We start from the raw sequence: 16886 nt of genomic DNA, 5'->3' as shown, positions 1-16886 counted from the left end.
CGTAGTGCTGTCCCCACCCCAGCCGTCCCTTCCAGTCCCATTGCTGCCTCACTCACCTGGTGGGGCCGAGCCAGGTGCTACTGCAGAGCATCCTCGTCCTCTCCTTTCCCCTTCCCTCCATCCCATCCGGCGCTGCGCTGAGCCCCCCGCCCTGCTCTCCCTCCTCTGACCCCCTCCCCACTCCCAACCTGAGCGCTATGGGCTCCGTCCCCGCCATCCTTTTATACCGTCTTTGTTCATATGACAAGCACGTGAAAAAACAGAGCAGAGCTCGGAAAAAAAGCTCCTTAAGACGCTTTAATTCAGTTTCCTGGATCCCATGACTGAGCTCGGCCTGTGAGCGGGGTCCCATGACCACAGCATGCAGGCCCCGGCCATCAAAAGGCTCTTTTATGCCCCAAAGACTTAAACCCCTCTTGGCTGAGACCCCCGGGTTCCCCATGCCCAGCCTGGGCTGCATCCCCCCACACCTGGGGATGTGTCCCATTGCCCCGCTTGTGGGGATGCTGTGCCCGGGACCCCTGAGGTGGGTCTGGCTCCTGCACTGTGGGGACCCCACACCTCCCTCCTCCCATCACTGCGAGCAGCAACGGGCCCAGACCCACAGCCCTCTGCTGGGACTCCCTCGGAAGGAGCACAGCCCACACCTCCCGGTTGGCTCTGGACCTCAGGGGGCTGGGCTGAACTTTTCTGCCTTTTTGCTCTTCTTTTTTAACTCCAGACACCACAAACGCAACCACGATTTGCCCTGAGGTCCCCCCCGGAACCCAACCCCGAGACGTCCTGCCGGCGATGTGGGGCTGCTCCAAAGCACTCACAGCTCAACAGGCAGTGCTAAGAGGATAAAAATACACCCGGTGCACACAACAACGCCTCTGTGTCGGGATTAGGGTGCTGCTCCAGCCCTGCTCCTTGGGGTCAAGGCAGTGGGGAGCAGGGCTGGGCAACTGCAGTGCTTCCAGCACACGCCTGAACCCGTGGCTTAACAACCACCCGGCACCTGTGGGTAGCACAGGGGTACTGGGGGGAAAAGGGGGGCTTGTGGGGAGTGGGGACCCCCGTGGCCCCACCTCAGCCCTAAACAAAAGGCACACAGCAGTGCTCTGAGCGTGAGGCCCCACCGAGCGCAGCTTAAGGAGATTATCGTTCCTCACATGAGCCTGCAGCCCCGCAGCAGGGAGGAGGGGACAGGGAAATGGCTGGGAGCCCCACAGGAGGATTTGGAGCCCCACAGGCTGGTGCGAGGTGATTTCAGGGCTGTTCCGGGGCCCACATGCTCCTTTTCCCCCACCTGCTGGTGCCGCAGGGCTGGAGCTGGGGATGAGTTCAGGGCCCAGCAGGCACACAGCAGAGCCCCAGCCCCCAGCAGAAGGGCAACACGGTTAAAACGCTAAACCTCAGCTCTTTATTTGGTGCCTGGTTTCCTCGCCCCGCTCTGAGGGGACGGAGAGGGAAGGAGTGTCACAGAGAGACCTGAACACGGGGAGTGCTCCGAGAAGGCAGAGCGGGGCCGAGCAGAGGGGTGTGGGGCAGGGGGGGCACCTCCTCCACACAACCCCAACCTCCCCTTGGGGACACAGCTCTGCCCCAGGCAGGGAGCAGCACCAGGCATCTGCCGCAACACCAGCACAGAAGGAGCTGTGCCCTCCTCCGTCACACAGTGACACAGGACAGGCTCACCCCGCGGCTGCTCCCAGCCCAACTCGCCTTATTGCTACGGTGGGAGCAGCAGAGCAGCCGGGAGGAATTCAACAGTTCGTTGTTGCAGGAGAGGGGACGAGGATGTGTCCAATTCACCATCAGGAGGGGCTCTGCTCTGCCCACGGGGGCGGAAGCAGCGAGCTGCCCTCTCCTGCCTGCCCAGCTGCGATCCCGGGGTGACGCAGGGAGGGAGGAGAGCTGTGTTACGTCCCGCAGGAAACGCACTGTCCGCTCGAGGCTCCCAAGGCCGGGGCTGTAGAAACCCACTGTGCCCCCGGCAGCAGGGACTGGGAGCGCTGGGAGAACTGGACGAACACGCGGCAACCCCCAGCCCGCCCCGTCCTCCGCCCTGCAGCGAGGCTAGTTGCGTTGGCTGGCCAGCTCCTGGGAGATGAATTTCCGAAGGCGCTCGAGGTACTGGCTGTAGAGTTCAATGTCATTGTGCCCGGCCCCATCCACCCACAGCGGCTCCACGGCTTTGGGACAGCGTTCGAAGAGCGCCAGGCCGTGGGAGAAGTCGATGACTTCATCCTCGGTGCCGTGAATGATGAGGACAGGAGAGGTGATTTTGGAGATCTTCTCAATGCTGCCAAGAAGGTGGAAGGGAAGAGATGACAAAGGGGGGGTAAGCGCAGGGATCGAGGCGGCCCCCACCCCTCCTGCCCCCTAAAACACAGCCCCCCAGGGAAAGGCAGCAGGAAGTGCTCTTTGATCGCAGCAGAGCACGGGGACGTGGAGCTTCTGCCAGCACTGAGATCGCCGCCAGAGCAACAGATGAAGACCAGAGAGCAATGACAACAGCCCCGTGGGACCCAGGCGGGGCCGAGGGAAACCGCCCCCAGACAGCACGATCCTATGTTGGGATCAACCGTGCCTGGCAAGCATGGCCCTTCCTATCCCAGTCCCCAGGGCCTGGGACACAAAGGCCGAGTGAGGCCATTGGGATGCAGTGCGTGGGCTGGTGGCTCCGGCCATGCTTTGCAGCTCAGGGACCATCCCTGAGGCCTCGCTGGCCTGGCTGCAGGGGAGAGGCAAAGCAAGAGCTCACTGCACCCCTGCCTGCAGACACCACCTCTGCCCCTGTCAGGGTGGGGGGAAAAGTGCCCTAAATACTGCCCTGGTGGGAGAGACCTCCCAGGGACCTCCAGGTGGCACCCAGGGGGGCAGGGAAGGGATGCAGGCACAGCACGGCTGGGAGGTGACACCACCAGGGAGTGCCAAGAGGACACACGGCACAGCCCTCAGGAGGGGTTACAGGTCCCACCACGGGGACCACATGTAAGGCGGGAGGGTCCCAGTGGGCAATTTAAGGCGATCACAGGTCCCTGATTTTCCCATAACCCCTCTGCACGGACAGGGCTGACACCCAGGACTGTCCCCAGTCCCTTCTCCTCGGGCACTCACTTGGGGAAGGCATCGAACCAGTAGGTCTTCTTGGTCTCGGGGAAGGCGACTCTCATGCCGGAGGTGAGCGGGGAGTGGAGCACGATGGCAGCGCACTCATAGCGGGACGCCAGGTCAACGGTGGGCACCGTGCCAATGCTCTGTCCGTACAAAATGATGTTCTCCGGGCTGATCCCGTACCTGGGGGAGGAGATGGCAGGGCCCAAGCATCACGAACACTGCCAGCAATCAGGAGCTGCAGCCCAGGAGTCACCCCGCACAGGTCACGGCATGGTGCAGAGTGGAAATGGGGCTCCGTCCCCTCTGCCTTCCCTCAGCTCTTCCGGGCTGGGCACGAAGCAGCTGCCCTGCTCCGCCAGCTGCCTGCTAACACTGTAGCAATTAGCGCTAATTAAGAGTTGCAGGTTGTTTTTCCAGACACAGTGCTGACCTCGGGGAATGCACGTCTAGGAGACAGAGGGGCCGTCCCCCACCGTGGCCTCTGGGAGCAGCCTGGGCTGAGCTGCTGGAGGAGCCGTGGGGGTGTCAGGGCTCAGCCCCAGTGGGAGCAGGGCTATGGGGGTGGGCACAGCCCTGCAGGGCAGCACACAGCTGTGTGAGCCAGGAGCAGTGCCTGTAGGCACAGGGCTGCAGTGGGTGAGATGGAACACAGCATGTGGCAGCGGTGGGGAGCACCACACCCCTGTGACACTGAGCACCCTGAGCAAGGCCATACCCCGTAGCATCCAGGTCCCCAAACAACAGCCTTCCGGCCCCCCCTCCCATTACCAGCAGCCCAGGCCCCTCTCAGGGACATTTCCTGTTTTCCAGAGCGCCGTCCTGACGGGTTCTTCCTGCAGCCCAGCATGCACAGCCCCCCCAGCCCCGCACAGAGCACACGCACCCACACCACAGACACCTCCGTGCTCATCGCTGCATCACAGCAGTGACAGACAGCAATCTCCCACCTCCCACACACACCGGGGGGAGGGGGGGGACCACAGTCAGCACACGAGCAGCAGCACAGCGCTCAGCCCCCCCCGCCCAGCTCACCGTGTCCGCAGTGCCTGCCATGCTGCATCGATGTCGGAGTAGAGGTTCCTCTCGGAGGGTTTCCCTGTGCTTGCACCGTAGCCCGAGTAGTCGTAGGAGAAGATGTTGCAGTTGATGCGCGTGCCCAGCCCGATGTAGAAGCTGCTCATCTGCCCCAGGTCCACCGCGTTGCCGTGTGAGAAGAGCACCGTGTACCTGCAGCACGAGATGGGAGCATTAAAGGGGGTGAGTGGGGGCATCTCTTTGGGGGCTGAAATCACAGCATGCAAAGGGACACAGGAATGGCCCTGAGATGGCCCCAGCCCTGCAGATGCCCTGACTCTCCTCACCACCGGGGTTCGCTACCAGCAGAAACCAGCAGCCCAGAGGCACAATGCCTCTGCTGGAGTTTTTGAGCCTATTTTTAGTTAAAAAAAAAAAAAGCAAAAAAAAAAAAAAAAAGCTCAGGATTTGGGGCCGTTTGCCCGATGGGGATTTTAAGTAATAATTCTGACAGCAGATTTTTTTTCTCTCCTGAGCCTGGCAAGGCACCAGACCTTGGGAGAGAAGTGAATTGTGGGAGTGACAAGGCACAAGAAATTTCCACCATAAGGGGAAAAACAATGTTCATCATCAAAACGAACACCAACAGCGTGCTGATGGAAGCTCAGCTCTCCTCTGCTGGGGGAGGCAGCACGGCCCACTCCTCCCCGAGCCCCTCACAGCGGGGGAGACGCCTCTGATTCAGCTCCTTTCAGCTCCCAATGGTGGGCGATTGCCCGGCCTGGTGACAGCAGAGAGGACACGCAGCACTACAGCAGGGCGAGGGGGAGCTCAGCCCCTCCATCCAGGGGGCAGAAAGCTCAAACACAACGCTTTACAGCGGGAGAACCATTGAGCAGAGCTAAAGCATGGGGACAGCGGGCTGAGGGAGCCCCGGAAAGCAGCCCCACAGCTCAGCCCCAGCAGCTGGATGCTACCAGACCGCCCCGCCGTGGGGATCGAGCGGTCCCCGGCAGGAAGGCAGCAGCAGGATGGAGATGGGACCTTCCCGGGCCTGTGTGTCATCCACCACTTCCGCAGGCAGATGGGGAGCGGCCCAGCAGCGGATGTGCAGGCAGAGCAAAGCCGTGGCTGTTTCCTCTCTCTGGAGACAAGCAGCAGGACAGGACGGGAGCAGACATCCCTACCAGGCAGCCGAGATGTCCCACATATACCTGCGGGTGCACCGCTCTGTGTTGCGTGGGGCCAGGCAGGGCGATGCAGGCTTTGCAAAGCCCAAACTTAGCTCTGCTCTGCCCCACTCCACATCTGGGCCTCCTGGAGGCAGTGGTGACGGCGCTGTGACAGCGAGGACAGTCTGTGCACGCGAAGCTCCACGTGTGCTGCCGATATGGGGAGCAGCTGCTGTGCTCCCCCCAGCACCCACCCAACCAGGGGGTCTCCGGCCCACGCCCCGCACTGCCCCTCGCCAGCTGTCCCAGCAGATCCCAGCAAGCTGCCATGGATTCCTGCAGGCTCCAAGCAAAGCGTCCCACTCTGCTCTCTGTGGAGGGACGCATTCCCACAGCCCCTCAGACTCCACATCCTCCCTTCCCAACAGAAGGGTTCCAAATCAAGCTCTCCCTCCCCTTACAGACCTATGGGGCGGTCTGTGCCAAGCTGTCCCTAAATCCCTTCTGGTTTCCAATCCCACTGCTCTTCTCTCTGTGAAAAGTAAGTGAGAGAACCATGCAAAGGCAGCTTGCCCCAGGGCTGCTGGTGCCTCCTGGCTGGGGGCTGCACACCATCCCCACGGTTTCTGTAGGGCCAGAGGCTTGCTTGGCCTCAACAGACGCTTTGCACAGACGCTGGGCACGCAACCGGAGCGTGACATCATCAGTGTGACATCAGAAGGGCACCTCGAGGACAGCCTCAGCCAGGAGGGGACGTCGAGGTCCCCGTAGCCTGCGGCTGCGCCCCGACTCCCTCCCTCAACCTGTTCAGTCCCGTTCCCAGTTCCAGCCACAAGCCAAACAGGTTCCGACAGCTGAGCTCACCCGCACCGCAGGACGCCTCCGAACCCCGCAGCGCGGCGCCGGGTCGGGCAGGGCAGGGAGGTGGCAGCAGCCAGCAGCAGCCCCGGGCCCACCACTCACCTGGCTCCCGGCACGCAGCGGACATACATGCAGCCGATGCGGTTCCCTCGGCTGCTCTTGGTGACGAACACCTCGATGTTGTCCAACTCCCGTTGGGAGTACTGGAAATCCGCCCGGTCCTTCAAGTGCAGCTTCCACCGCCCCGCAGCGCCGCCTCGGAGGGATCCGGTGCTGGTGCTGCCGATGGGCTCCGGCTCTGGGACCACAGCGTAGGTGGGCTCCGGGGGGAGGAACGCCAGCTTGGCGGCGATGCGGCTGGGGCAGGGAGGGCAGCAGAAGAGGCAGCAGAGCTGGCTGATCGACAGCCCGTTCATGACGGCGGATTGGAGGCCGAACGCGGCCGTGCGGGGAGCGAGGGAGGATCCAAAGCAGCGCAGGGAGGCCCCGTCCGTGTGTCCGTCTGTCCGTCCTTATCACGGCTGCCGGCGGTGCGGGGCAGCCTGCAGTCCCTCACGGGTCGGGGCGGCCGCCATCCGTGTGCCTGCAGGCAGCCTGCAGGGAGCAGCGAGGGCACACATCGCATCACAGCGCACACCACAGCCCACGGCCACGGGCAAACCTGAGGGGGACGCCGTGCCCACGCTTCTGACGCCCCCACGTCCCTGTTGAGCCCCCCCCACCCCGCACCAAACCCATCCCCCAACGCCTCCCAGGCATCCCAGCCCACGCACAGCCCCGCACTGCACACCACGGACCCGCAGAGCTGCAGCCCACAGCACAGCGAGGTGAGCACAGAGGGACTGGGAATGCAAACAGCTGCACGTGCAGCGCTGCCCCTCAGCCCCCCCCACCCCCCCAGTGCTGGCGAGGGCCTCAATGCACGCGTGTGCAGCAGGAGCACAGAGCTCCCAAATGAAAGAAAAGGAGGGGGAAAGGGGAAGGGAGGGGAAAAACAAACAAAAAAAATAACAAAAGCGGCTATTTTCTGCAAGTTTGGGCACAGGCTGCAGGCTGAGGAATGTCAGAGCGGCCCACACCCCGCGGCATCCGCTCCATCTGCCTCCGAACGGCTGGGAGAGAGGAGGGGAGGCTGGAGGGGGAGGTTCGGCCCCGAGGGGGAGGGCGCACACGGCGCTATGTGGAGTAAAGGGACGCCGCTCCGCTCCGCTCCGCCCGCCGCGCGTCGGGGACCCCCCGGGCCCGCAGTGCCGGGTGGGCGCACACCTGCAGGGACGCGCCGGGCGGGCGGCCGCGCAGGCAGAGGCAGGCGGTGCACACGCCCGTGCTTGCACACGCCGGGTGTCACGCACACGCCTGTGTGGTGCCCTCAGCTGTGTCACCGCGTGGCCCGGGGGGCGGGGGGGGGGGTGGTTGGGGGGTTGGGTGCAGTCCTTGCTGTGTGCGCCGCACACCCTGACGGCCACACCGACCCCACGGCTGTGCTGGGGGCACAACCACAGCGCGCACAGACATCACAGCGGGGGGTGGGGGGGGTTGGGGTCCGTCCCCACCGCTCACACTGCTTAGCGGGGATATCCCCCCCCCAGCAGGACCGGCCCCGCGCCACGCGTTCTGTCGCCCTTCCAGCCCTATACGAGAGCCGGGGGGGCCGGGGGGGCACCGGGCACACACAGCGCACAGAGCCCCCCGCAGCCCCACACAGAGCACAGAGCGGCCTCCCCTCTGCCCCACACCCCACATCCCCCCCTCAGCGCACAGCGCGGACCCCCCGAGCCCCCCTCAGCCCCCCGGACTCCGTCTCCCGCTCACCCCCCGCTCCCCCACATCCCCTCCCCATACCTGCACATGCCGAGGGTTCTCCTCGGCCCGACCCGGGCCCCCCCCGCCCTGCTCGGAGCTGCTACGGGACTCCCGGCCGCTGCGGGCCGCCGAGGCGGGGGCGGCGCTGGCGCTGCATGGCGGCCCCCGCAGACCCCGCCCACCGCCGCCGCGCCCGGAAGTGACGCCCACGCCCCGCCCACCCGTTGCCAGGACAACGCCGCGCGCGCGCTTTCGTGGCGCTGCTGCAGCTGCAGTGCAACCGCGCTGCGGAGCGGTCTGCTCTGTGCTGCGCTGCATTGCACTGCTCTGCTTTGCACTGCACTGCACGCAGCCGGGCTGCAGCGTTCCCCCCCGCAGGGCTGGCGCCTTCCCAGCGCTGCACGGTTGTTTTCCTGCCGCTTTTGCTGCAGCGCGGCGCTCGGGCTGCACTCGAGGCGTGCTGCCGGGGCGAGGAAACCCACGCCGGGGGTTCGCTCCCCGTGCATGCGGTCCGCGTGCTGCAGCACCCCCAAACCCCGCACGGCTCCAGGCTTCCACCGCGGGGTGCAAACTTCGCACTGCAGCCTTCGCTGCTGGGGGGGGGGGGGGGAACTGAAGCGTGACCCCACGGAGCCCGGAGCGACCCCCGCAGCCACGCAGAGCAGTGCTGGGCGAAGGGCTCCCCTGCACCGCACCGCACCGCACCGCACCGCACCCACGCGGCCGCCGCTGTGCTCGGACCTCAGTGCCGGTGACAGCCGGAACGCAGCAGCGCCGATCCCCCCCTCCATGGGAGCAGAGCCCCATTGCCTTTGTACCTTCCCCACAGCTCCAACGTTTGCTCCCACAGCCCCCCGTGTGCTCCCCAGGGCTCCCACGGTATTCCTCGGAAGGGCTCAGAGCCTCTCTGTGCACTTCTAACCCCCCCCCAGGACCCTCCCTGTGATTTCCCACCCACCCCAGAGCGGTATTTGCTTCCAGGTCCTGACCTGTGGCCGGAGTGCGTCTGTGTCACGGCAAGCCACAAAATAACTTTACTGTGCCATACTCTGCAGCTTAACGATGCAGTTGCTTCAACAACAGCTTCTCAAAGGGAAAAGGGGAGTGGGGTCGGGAGCATTAAAACTACAGAATCCTCTTTGCTGCATCTGAGACCAAACACCTCTCGGGGAATGGGGCCGGGGCTCCTCAGCTCCCCGCTCTGCAGCCATCGGGAGGAGGGGATGGGGTGGAGGGAGGGGAGTCTGGAGGCAGCTCAGGAGCTCCAGCCATGAGTCCCAGGCAGTCTGCAGGACCTGGAGCCGTGGGACGAAGGGGTGGGCTGGCGGGGGAAGAGAAATGCAGTGGTCTCAGTGCTGCAGCGGGTGAGGCGGTCGGGCCCGTGTCCTCGTGAAAGCTGGACAGAAATGGATCTGCTGAGCCCTGAAGGACTGCAGGGAGAGGAGGGACACCATGCTTCTGTCAAGGAGGTGCAAGGAGTATCCCGGTCCGGGTGCTGGTTTGCATGTGCTGCTGGATCCCCATATCCACTGACGGGGCTGGGAGGAGGGGGGAAGGCTGGGAGGACAGGGAGGAGCACCAGGCTACCAGGCTGGAGTTCGAGCTGCTCAGCCCCGTTCACAGCTTCTGGATCTTCTCAGCTATAACGACGGGGTTCTCCTTCCGGATCTTCTCAGCAGCTTCTGCCTTGTAGTCGTAGGGGCAGGCGTGCATGTCTGAGTATCGGTGAATGGCACAGAACAGATTCCCACAGCGACAGTCGAAGCCTACAGGGAAGGAGAGCAGAGACAAAGCCATGGTGGCCCCCATCCGGCAGGAGGACGGCAGCGGAGCCCTCTGCCACTACACCACCAAACTCCACTGATGCAGGAAGAGCTCAGAGCAGTGAGGTCTGCACTCGGATTCCTAACCCAGGCTGCAGCCTCAGCTGGGGCAGCACTGCAGCAGCACCGGGGCTGACCGGCAGCGAGCCAACAAACAACACCTTCCTTCACCTCATCAGCATTGCTTTCAGGTTATTTAAGTCTTCAACGTTCATAATTGAGTCGCTGCGCTCAGAGACAGCGCTGTTCAGAAATGTTTCTGTCAACGCAGCATGCTGGGAAGCGGAAGCATGGAGAAGGGAAGGGACATGCTGCAGGACAGCAGCTCAGCTCCCCACTGCAGTGGCAACGAACCACACTCCTCTCTGTAGCAACCACAGGCTGTGAAGACCACAAACACAACGCTGTGAGGTGTCACACCTATTTGAGAGAACCCATTCTATCCTGAATGCTGTGAGTTCACAGCAACCTTCTGCAAGCGGATTCCTACTGGAAAATAATCCTCCCTTTGCATGTGAAGGCTGGGCGCAGAGTTCCCTTCCTTGCCTGCAATCCCAGCCTTACAAACCTGCACTTATTCTATGGTAGAGCCCCAAAATCTCCAAACAAGCTCAGGCAGCACAGTGCCAGGTGCTGGGCAAACCTGCTGGGGCTGACTCTGCCAAAGCGTGGTGCATCCACAGAGGGAGAAGAGCAGAGTGTGCTGCTAGGACAGCGTGACCTGCAGAGCGCCAAGGATCACTAAATGCCAAGAGTTAATTTAGAGGAACGATGTTTTTGTATTAACAAACCCTGGCCAAGGTAATTGCTTCGTGAGTTTCCTTTCCATGGCAAGTTCTCCCACTCGTCCCTGCTTCCCATCACAGCACCTCTCGCTCTCGAGCTTTGCAGGCTCAACAAGGAGCACCAGCTGAGAGCTCCCTGCCCTCACAAAGCCGATGGCACAAGTCAAGCAACCCTAACAAACAGGATGAATCTTGGAGTGGGATTTCAGTTTGGGTCTAACTCACTTCACATCAGCAGTGCCAAGGCTTTACCACTGCCCTGAATAGGACTACAATTGGATCTACAGTGAACACTGCCTGTGTTTCCGCAAACAGCTTCTGCCAAGGAGCAGAAATAACCCGAGAGGCACTGCTCCATGCAGTTCTGCAACCCTGAATTCAAGGGCTGGCATGGAGAGCTGCAGTCAGTCCCCTTCCCATCTGCACAACTTGCAGACCCGAAGCACTTTTTGGAGGGGTACCCCCATGCACTGAGCCATGCCAACCCTCTGAGCTCAGGGAGGCGATCTGTCTGCAGGCTGCTGGGGCTGCACACGGCCGTCCCCATGGTCAGGGTCTCACCAGTCAGCCCTATCTTCTTCCGGCACGTGAAGCAGCGATTCTTCTTCTGTTTCGGTTTCTCCGGAGATGTTTTATCCTCAGCTGCACTCTGTGATGTTTCAAGGAGAGTACCTGAACCAAAGACCACAGTTCTGTTACCTCGATAAACAAAGAGACACATCATTTTGCTCCTGCAGCTGCTTGATTGTGGGTCTGTGCCAGACAACACCCCCGCACGCACGCTGCCCTAACCCAAGTTAGCAGCCTGCAGACATCAGACCCCAAACTGAGACTTGTCTTCTTCCACTGACAGAGACCTACGCCTCACACAGCCTCATGTTTCCTCCCCACGTCAATTCCCCAAGCCCACAGCTCAGAAACACCAACAAGACACTCAGGTTTAGCTAAGGCATCCATAAGGTACGGCTCCCTCCTGCTGAGTAAAGTCAATGCTAAGTAGAATTATCTGGTGCTTGCCACAGGTTAAGAATGCACAGGGATACTCAGCTGAGTTGATGTAAACATCTGAGCCTGGGATTTAAAAAAATAAATAAAAAATTAACCCCTTGCAAGTAACAGTAATTGTTTTTGTTGACTCTTATGTAAGTGTTCCTCATATGTAGGTCTCAGAATGCTTTGCACAGATACTCATCGCTGTCTCTAATCTACCGAAAGGAAAACTGAGCTCTGAAAGCCAGACTGCTGAAGGTCACTGATTTCCTACAGCACCTCAGCAGGCTGCAGACAACGGGAGGGGAGCTGCAGCTGCTGGAAGATACACACCTGCAGCGTGCTGAAACCTGGCTCTGTGGATCCAGCCCTGAACCTCCTGTCATCCTGCTACCAGAACAGAGGGGCAGGCTCTTTCAAGTCTCTTTCAGTACTGGACTTGCTGCTCAAACCAACTTGCCAGATGGGTGTCATCTCGTCCCTTGTGAAAGCCAAACCAACCAGCCTACCTGATGAGGAAGATGCTGGGGTGGCCTCTTCTGTCTTGGCGAGCCCTTCTGCCTCACTGCTGCCTTCTTCTCTGGATATGCTCATGGCTGTCATCTGGTGGGTCACAGGAGTCTGAGCACTGTGAGCACGTGTGACAGATAAACAAAGCAGAGAGCAGACATCAATATTGCACTTCGAGGAACAGTTACACGGGAGAGCTCTTCAGTTAGTTTCATTACACTCAGATGGAGCTCAAGACCACAGCAGGCCTGGACCCCTTGGGAGCTGGGATCGAAGTTCTTTATAGACACCCACAGAATGAGTGTGTGATGATCTCAGTTTCCTTTTCTATCCAATTACATCCCAAAGCCAACAGCCCATCCAAACAAGTCCAGGACCAGGAGAACAGTTATGAGTCATGACTGCAAAGTGATGGGAGAGATAAGCAGTGTGCTTCTCTCTGTCAAGCACTGCTGAGATCCCCAGAGCAGCTCTTGCTGCTTCCAGACTGGACCACCACCAGATGCTTTCACTCACAGCTGAGTCAAAACGGAGCAGCTGAACACAGCTATGGACAGAGCAGGTGCACCAGCTGTAAGAGAACCAGTTTCCTACAGGGTTTTAGTTTACTACCAACCTCTGGCACTTGCCTCTCCATCAGTCATTATCATCAGGGACACCTCAATCTTCCAGTTAAACCAGGATCGCAGTGAACTGTGTCTGACCCAGCCTGTTTTACAGATCCTCTTGGCCACGCAAAGGATGACAGCCTGTCCCTTGTGTCCTAGGGCTGGTTTGCAGCACAGCTGCAGGTACACCCACAGACCATGGCCTCACCTGGCTTTCGCATCCTCCGCTGTGGAGTCCTCCTCTGCTCGCTGCCCAGCGATGGAGTCTGATGCCACAGGGCTGCTGCTGGGACTGCTGGCTGCTAAGAGACAAGAGCACAACCTTGGTGAAGCCTTAGAAATGTTAGGATGGAAACAGCACCCTTTCCCTCATGCTTAGCTGCTCCCCACTCAGTGATAGGTCGGCTGTGTTTATTACGAAACAAACTTCTTTATTTCATTGCTTTTGCTTGTCAACCCTACAGAGAAAACCGTGCAAACTCAAGTCCAAAGTCTTCCCCAGAAACAATTTATTTGGAGGGATCGGACATGATTTCTAGCAGTCACACGGCTCAGGGTGCATCTGCCAGCCAAAAGTTTGTGCCACTCTTAGAGCAAGTGATGTTTTGCAGTGTACTGGAAGGTGCTTCACAAATAGCTGCCACTGGGAGGAATACAACAGACCCTCTTACAGGGAACAAAGATTTCCCGGATGGATTAAAGCTGAGGGTGACCAACAGCAGCACCATGCCCTCACCCAGCCAGAGGCACTCATTTAACACAGATTTCTTGGACAAACATCCTCTACCTGGAGGGCTTATCCGGTCACTGCTCTGCTGCCTCTGTAGAAATTCCTTATAGCAAACGGAGCACATCCCGTTGGTGCGTGGGCTGCCATAGAACCCGCAGCCAGTGGTACACAGCAGAGGCACCTGGGTTTGGTTCGTCTCCTGAGCCATCCTTCCTCCTCCAAGGTGCCAAACTACAGAGGGGAATAGAAACGAGACAGCTGTTATGGTCAGAGAACTCGATCGTTGTGTACAAAGCATGCCCAGAATGGATCCTACACCCACAGCACAATGCAACCCGAGTCCCTCCAGATAAGACACACATGGCTCATCAGCAGCAATGGGATCCACAAGCTGGCTGCCACAAAGCCTGGAAAGTCAACAGGAGCTCAGACCACAGAGTTTGCTGCTCCCACTGGACGAGAGGCTCACGTAAGACCTGAACGATCCACTCTAAACATAACAAGAAGTGCCATCGCAGCATGACTAATGACTCCTGCAAACACTGAAGCAACAAATGCAGGTCAAACAGCCAGCATTCAGGTTAATTAGTTACCATCTGCACCCGGCGGTGCTGTTTTCGTTACAAGACAGCTTTAATTTTTCCAGTTCTCAGAGGCTGATGCAAGCGATTCAAAGGGAACTCTCAATTCTGACATATTTAAGTGTTCCCTGACACGTGTTGGTGGATGAGGGGAACCAGACGCTGCTATATTTAGGCTGGAAGTCAGAATAAGGCTTCTCTCCAGCTGCGAGGGGAGCTCTGGAATACCTTCCCAGGAGGAGCCTGCTTACAAAATGCATCTTGCTCTCAGGATCACACACAGCAAACCCAGGAGCTGACCTACGCGTGGCGTAGCACTGACGTGGCCACCCTGCACTGCACCCTTCCAACCGTAACGGTAACCCCTGGCAATAAAAATACACCAATTCAGATAAAACGACGAGACAAAAACATACAACGCCATCCCCAGCCGGTCTATTCTGCAAACAACACCCTGCTTCCAGGGCAGCACTGCCCAGCACACCAACGCCTGCGGGCTGACAGCAGACTAAAGGAGCAGAGCAGCAGGATGAGCCCTTCCAGCTGCACAACGAGAGCTCTGCAGTGAGGATTTCCCCCCTCCCTTCACCCACTTCCTCAGGAAGTGGAACAAGTCAGCTCCCTCGTCCCGGTCCCCCCGTGTGAACAAAGTGGCCGTGGGCAGCTCTGATAGGGGACAAAGGGACGTTCACAGGTGGCTGTGGCTCGGAAGCCACACTGGGTGTCGCTCCAGGGAGTCCCCAGCAGCATTCCTCCTTTTCCCAGCACAGCAGACACAAAGCAGCCACGGCCCCACAGCTGATTCTGCTCTCCTTCACACTCCTGGAAAACTTGCTGTGCCAAAGGAATGAAGTGATGGGAACACGAGAAATGATAACCCCCCAGGAGTGCTCCCGAGGGAAGGAAGGGAATCAGCTCTGGGTTCTTCCTCCTTGTCCTCAGCTGGGTGACGGGAACCAGAGATCTGCACTTGGGTTTCCCCTGCAGAGCTCAGACTGGCATTCCTGCTACCAGACCTGGTGTTCCTCCATTGAACTGACCTCTCCTTTGGCCCAAGCAGCACACCCAGCTGCCCCGGACCGGCTGCACAGAGCAGAGCTGAAAGGCAGAATCCCCACCCCTGCAACCAGACGGCCACCCACTGCCCGACCTTCTGAAACTGTTTCTCATTTTGAGTGACCCCAGAGACAGAAAATGAGGACTGCTGCCACACTGGATGAGTTCAGCCATCCCTGAGCCAGCAGTTCACTCACAGGAGCCAAATAGAGCCCTACTGCCAAACCTGACGAGTCATAGAATGGTTTGAGTTGGAAGGGACCTCTAAATGCCATCTGGTCCCACCCCCTGCACTGAGCAGGGACACCCACAGCTCCATCACTGCTCACAGCCCCATTCTCTGCCCTTGGGTGTCTGAAGGACGGGACATCCACCACCCCTCTGTGCAGCCTGTGCCAGTGCCTCACTGCCCATATTGTAAAGAACTCCCTTATATCAAGTCTAAGACTCCTCTCTTTTAATTTGAAGCCATTTCCCCTTGTCCTAGCACACAGACCCTGCTAACAAGTACGTCCCCTTGTTTCTTACAGCCCCTATAGGTACCCACAGGCCGCTCTCAGCTCTCCCTGGAGCCTTCTCTTCTGCAGGCTGCACAGCCCCAGCTCTCACCCTGTCCTCACAGGAAGGTTTTCCATCCCCAGGAACCTTTCTGTAGCACTCCTCCAGCCGCACTCCAACAGGTCCGTGTCTGTCCTGTACTGAGCACTCCACATCTGGACGCAGTGCTCCAGGTGAGATCTCACAGTGCAAGGCAGACCCCCCTCCCTCACCCACTGCTTTGGACGCAGCCAAGGATCCAGCCGGCCTTAGGGCTGCGAGGGCGCAGTGCTGGCTCACGGCCAGCTGCTGCCCCCAAGAAACACTGCACCCGAGGGGAGAGCTGACCTCGTCCCCTCCGGCTGCTCCATCACACAGCAGAGAGCAGCCTGGAGGCAGCACGAAGCAGGGGAGCTCGCTAACCCCGCTCCTCGGCCGCGCTGTGTCCACTCACCACCAACGGAGCCTTCCGTCCGCCGCTCTGCTCAGCGAGCCGTGTGTTGTGTGCTCAGGGCAGCCCGAGGAAGCAGCCCCACCGCCGAGTCTCTCCCCGCCCGTAGGCCACAGCTGCTCCGAGCTGCCCGTGTGTTGGCAGGCCGACGCTGGGCTGAGACCCCACCTGAAAGAGAAACCCCAAAACCACATCACAGCCACAGCACCCCAAACCCAGGCCAAGGCCGCAGCGCCCCCCCACCCCCTCCGCCCCGGACGCTGTGGGGCCGCCAGCCGTGTGGGTCCGGCCGTGGGGAGGCCCGGCAGGGCGGCAGGATCACGCCCCGATCCCCTCAGCCCAGCCGGCCCCGGGGCTGAGCGCGGCGCAGCGTCCTCCCGGAGCGCCCCCCCCCCTCCCCCCCCAAGCCGCAGCGGGGCGCCCGCTCCCGGCGCGCTGTAAAAATCGAGGCCGAGGCTTTGAGGCCTACACGGAGGCCGCGGGCTGGGGCGGAGCAGGCCGCACTCACCGGAGCAGACGGGCGGCCGCCGGGCCGGGCCGGGCCGGGCCGGGCCGGGGGCGGCCGCCGGGAGGCTCAGGCGGGCGGCGGGCAGGGCGAGCGGCCGGGAAACATGGCGGAACGCGGCGGCGGACCGCCGGCCCCCGAGCGCCCTCCCCCGGGGAGGGCCCGCCCGGGCGGGACGGGGCGGGAGGGGAGGGCCGGGGACCCCCGGGCGGAGGGTCTCGGCGTGGGGCGAGCCGTAGGGGGGAGGGACCCCGCTGTAGCGGCTCGGTATGGGGCTGCCCGCTGCGGGGGACGCCTGGGGACACCTCCAGCTGTTGGGGTTCCTCTATACGGACGGGCACGGAGCTGCCCCCGC

The 16886-nt window shown here is 60.8% G+C and overlaps 2 protein-coding genes across 3 annotated transcripts; both read right to left on the bottom strand.

Annotated features, from left to right (window-relative positions):
- Positions 1-1382: 1382 nt before the first annotated feature.
- On the bottom strand, positions 1383-8135 carry ABHD17A (abhydrolase domain containing 17A). Its single transcript, XM_025144350.3, has 5 exons — positions 7995-8135; positions 6255-6746; positions 4138-4332; positions 3106-3285; positions 1383-2287 (listed from the first exon to the last, which is right to left on the bottom strand). The coding sequence occupies exons 2-5, from the start codon at positions 6566-6568 to the stop codon at positions 2062-2064; spliced, it is 915 nt and encodes a 304-aa protein (XP_025000118.1). The 5' UTR covers positions 6569-6746; positions 7995-8135; the 3' UTR covers positions 1383-2061.
- An 831-nt stretch (positions 8136-8966) lies between these two features.
- Positions 8967-16639, bottom strand: LOC426626 (AN1-type zinc finger protein 5-like). 2 transcript variants are annotated; one of them, XM_046904657.1, is made up of 7 exons: positions 16496-16639; positions 16030-16194; positions 13459-13632; positions 12880-12973; positions 12063-12181; positions 11125-11235; positions 8967-9721 (listed from the first exon to the last, which is right to left on the bottom strand). In XM_046904657.1, the coding sequence occupies exons 3-7, from the start codon at positions 13607-13609 to the stop codon at positions 9573-9575; spliced, it is 624 nt and encodes a 207-aa protein (XP_046760613.1). In that variant the 5' UTR covers positions 13610-13632; positions 16030-16194; positions 16496-16639; the 3' UTR covers positions 8967-9572. The 2 variants fall into 2 exon arrangements, with proteins under 2 accessions (XP_046760613.1, XP_015155365.2); XM_015299879.4 differs by having other exon boundaries at positions 16535-16639.
- Between the last annotated feature and the right edge of the window lie 247 nt (positions 16640-16886).

This window comes from Gallus gallus, chromosome 28 (assembly GCF_016699485.2).
Source record: "Gallus gallus isolate bGalGal1 chromosome 28, bGalGal1.mat.broiler.GRCg7b, whole genome shotgun sequence".
Classification (NCBI taxonomy): Eukaryota; Metazoa; Chordata; class Aves; order Galliformes; family Phasianidae; genus Gallus; species Gallus gallus.
The sequence above is the reverse complement of the archived record's forward strand: the minus strand, read 5'-3'. Positions and strand labels throughout refer to the sequence as shown.

Bases quoted from the DNA above. Each gene is read 5' to 3' on its own strand.
- ABHD17A (XM_025144350.3), bottom strand. From the start codon at position 6,568: ATGAACGGGCTGTCGATCAGCCAGCTCTGCTGCCTCTTCTGCTGCCCT. The intron at 4,333-6,254 runs GTGAGTGGTGGG...CTCGTGCTGCAG, and splicing joins CGCTGCGTGCCGGGAGCCAG to GTACACGGTGCTCTTCTCAC. The intron at 3,286-4,137 runs GTGAGCTGGGCG...CTCCTCCCCCAG, and splicing joins TGGCAGGCACTGCGGACACG to GTACGGGATCAGCCCGGAGA.
- LOC426626 (XM_046904657.1), bottom strand. From the start codon at position 13,609: ATGGCTCAGGAGACGAACCAAACCCAGGTGCCTCTGCTGTGTACCACT. The intron at 12,974-13,458 runs GTAGAGGATGTT...CTTGTCTCTTAG, and splicing joins TGACCGGATAAGCCCTCCAG to CAGCCAGCAGTCCCAGCAGC. The intron at 9,722-11,124 runs GTGAGACCCTGA...CCTTCCCTGTAG, and splicing joins GAAGAAGATAGGGCTGACTG to GCTTCGACTGTCGCTGTGGG.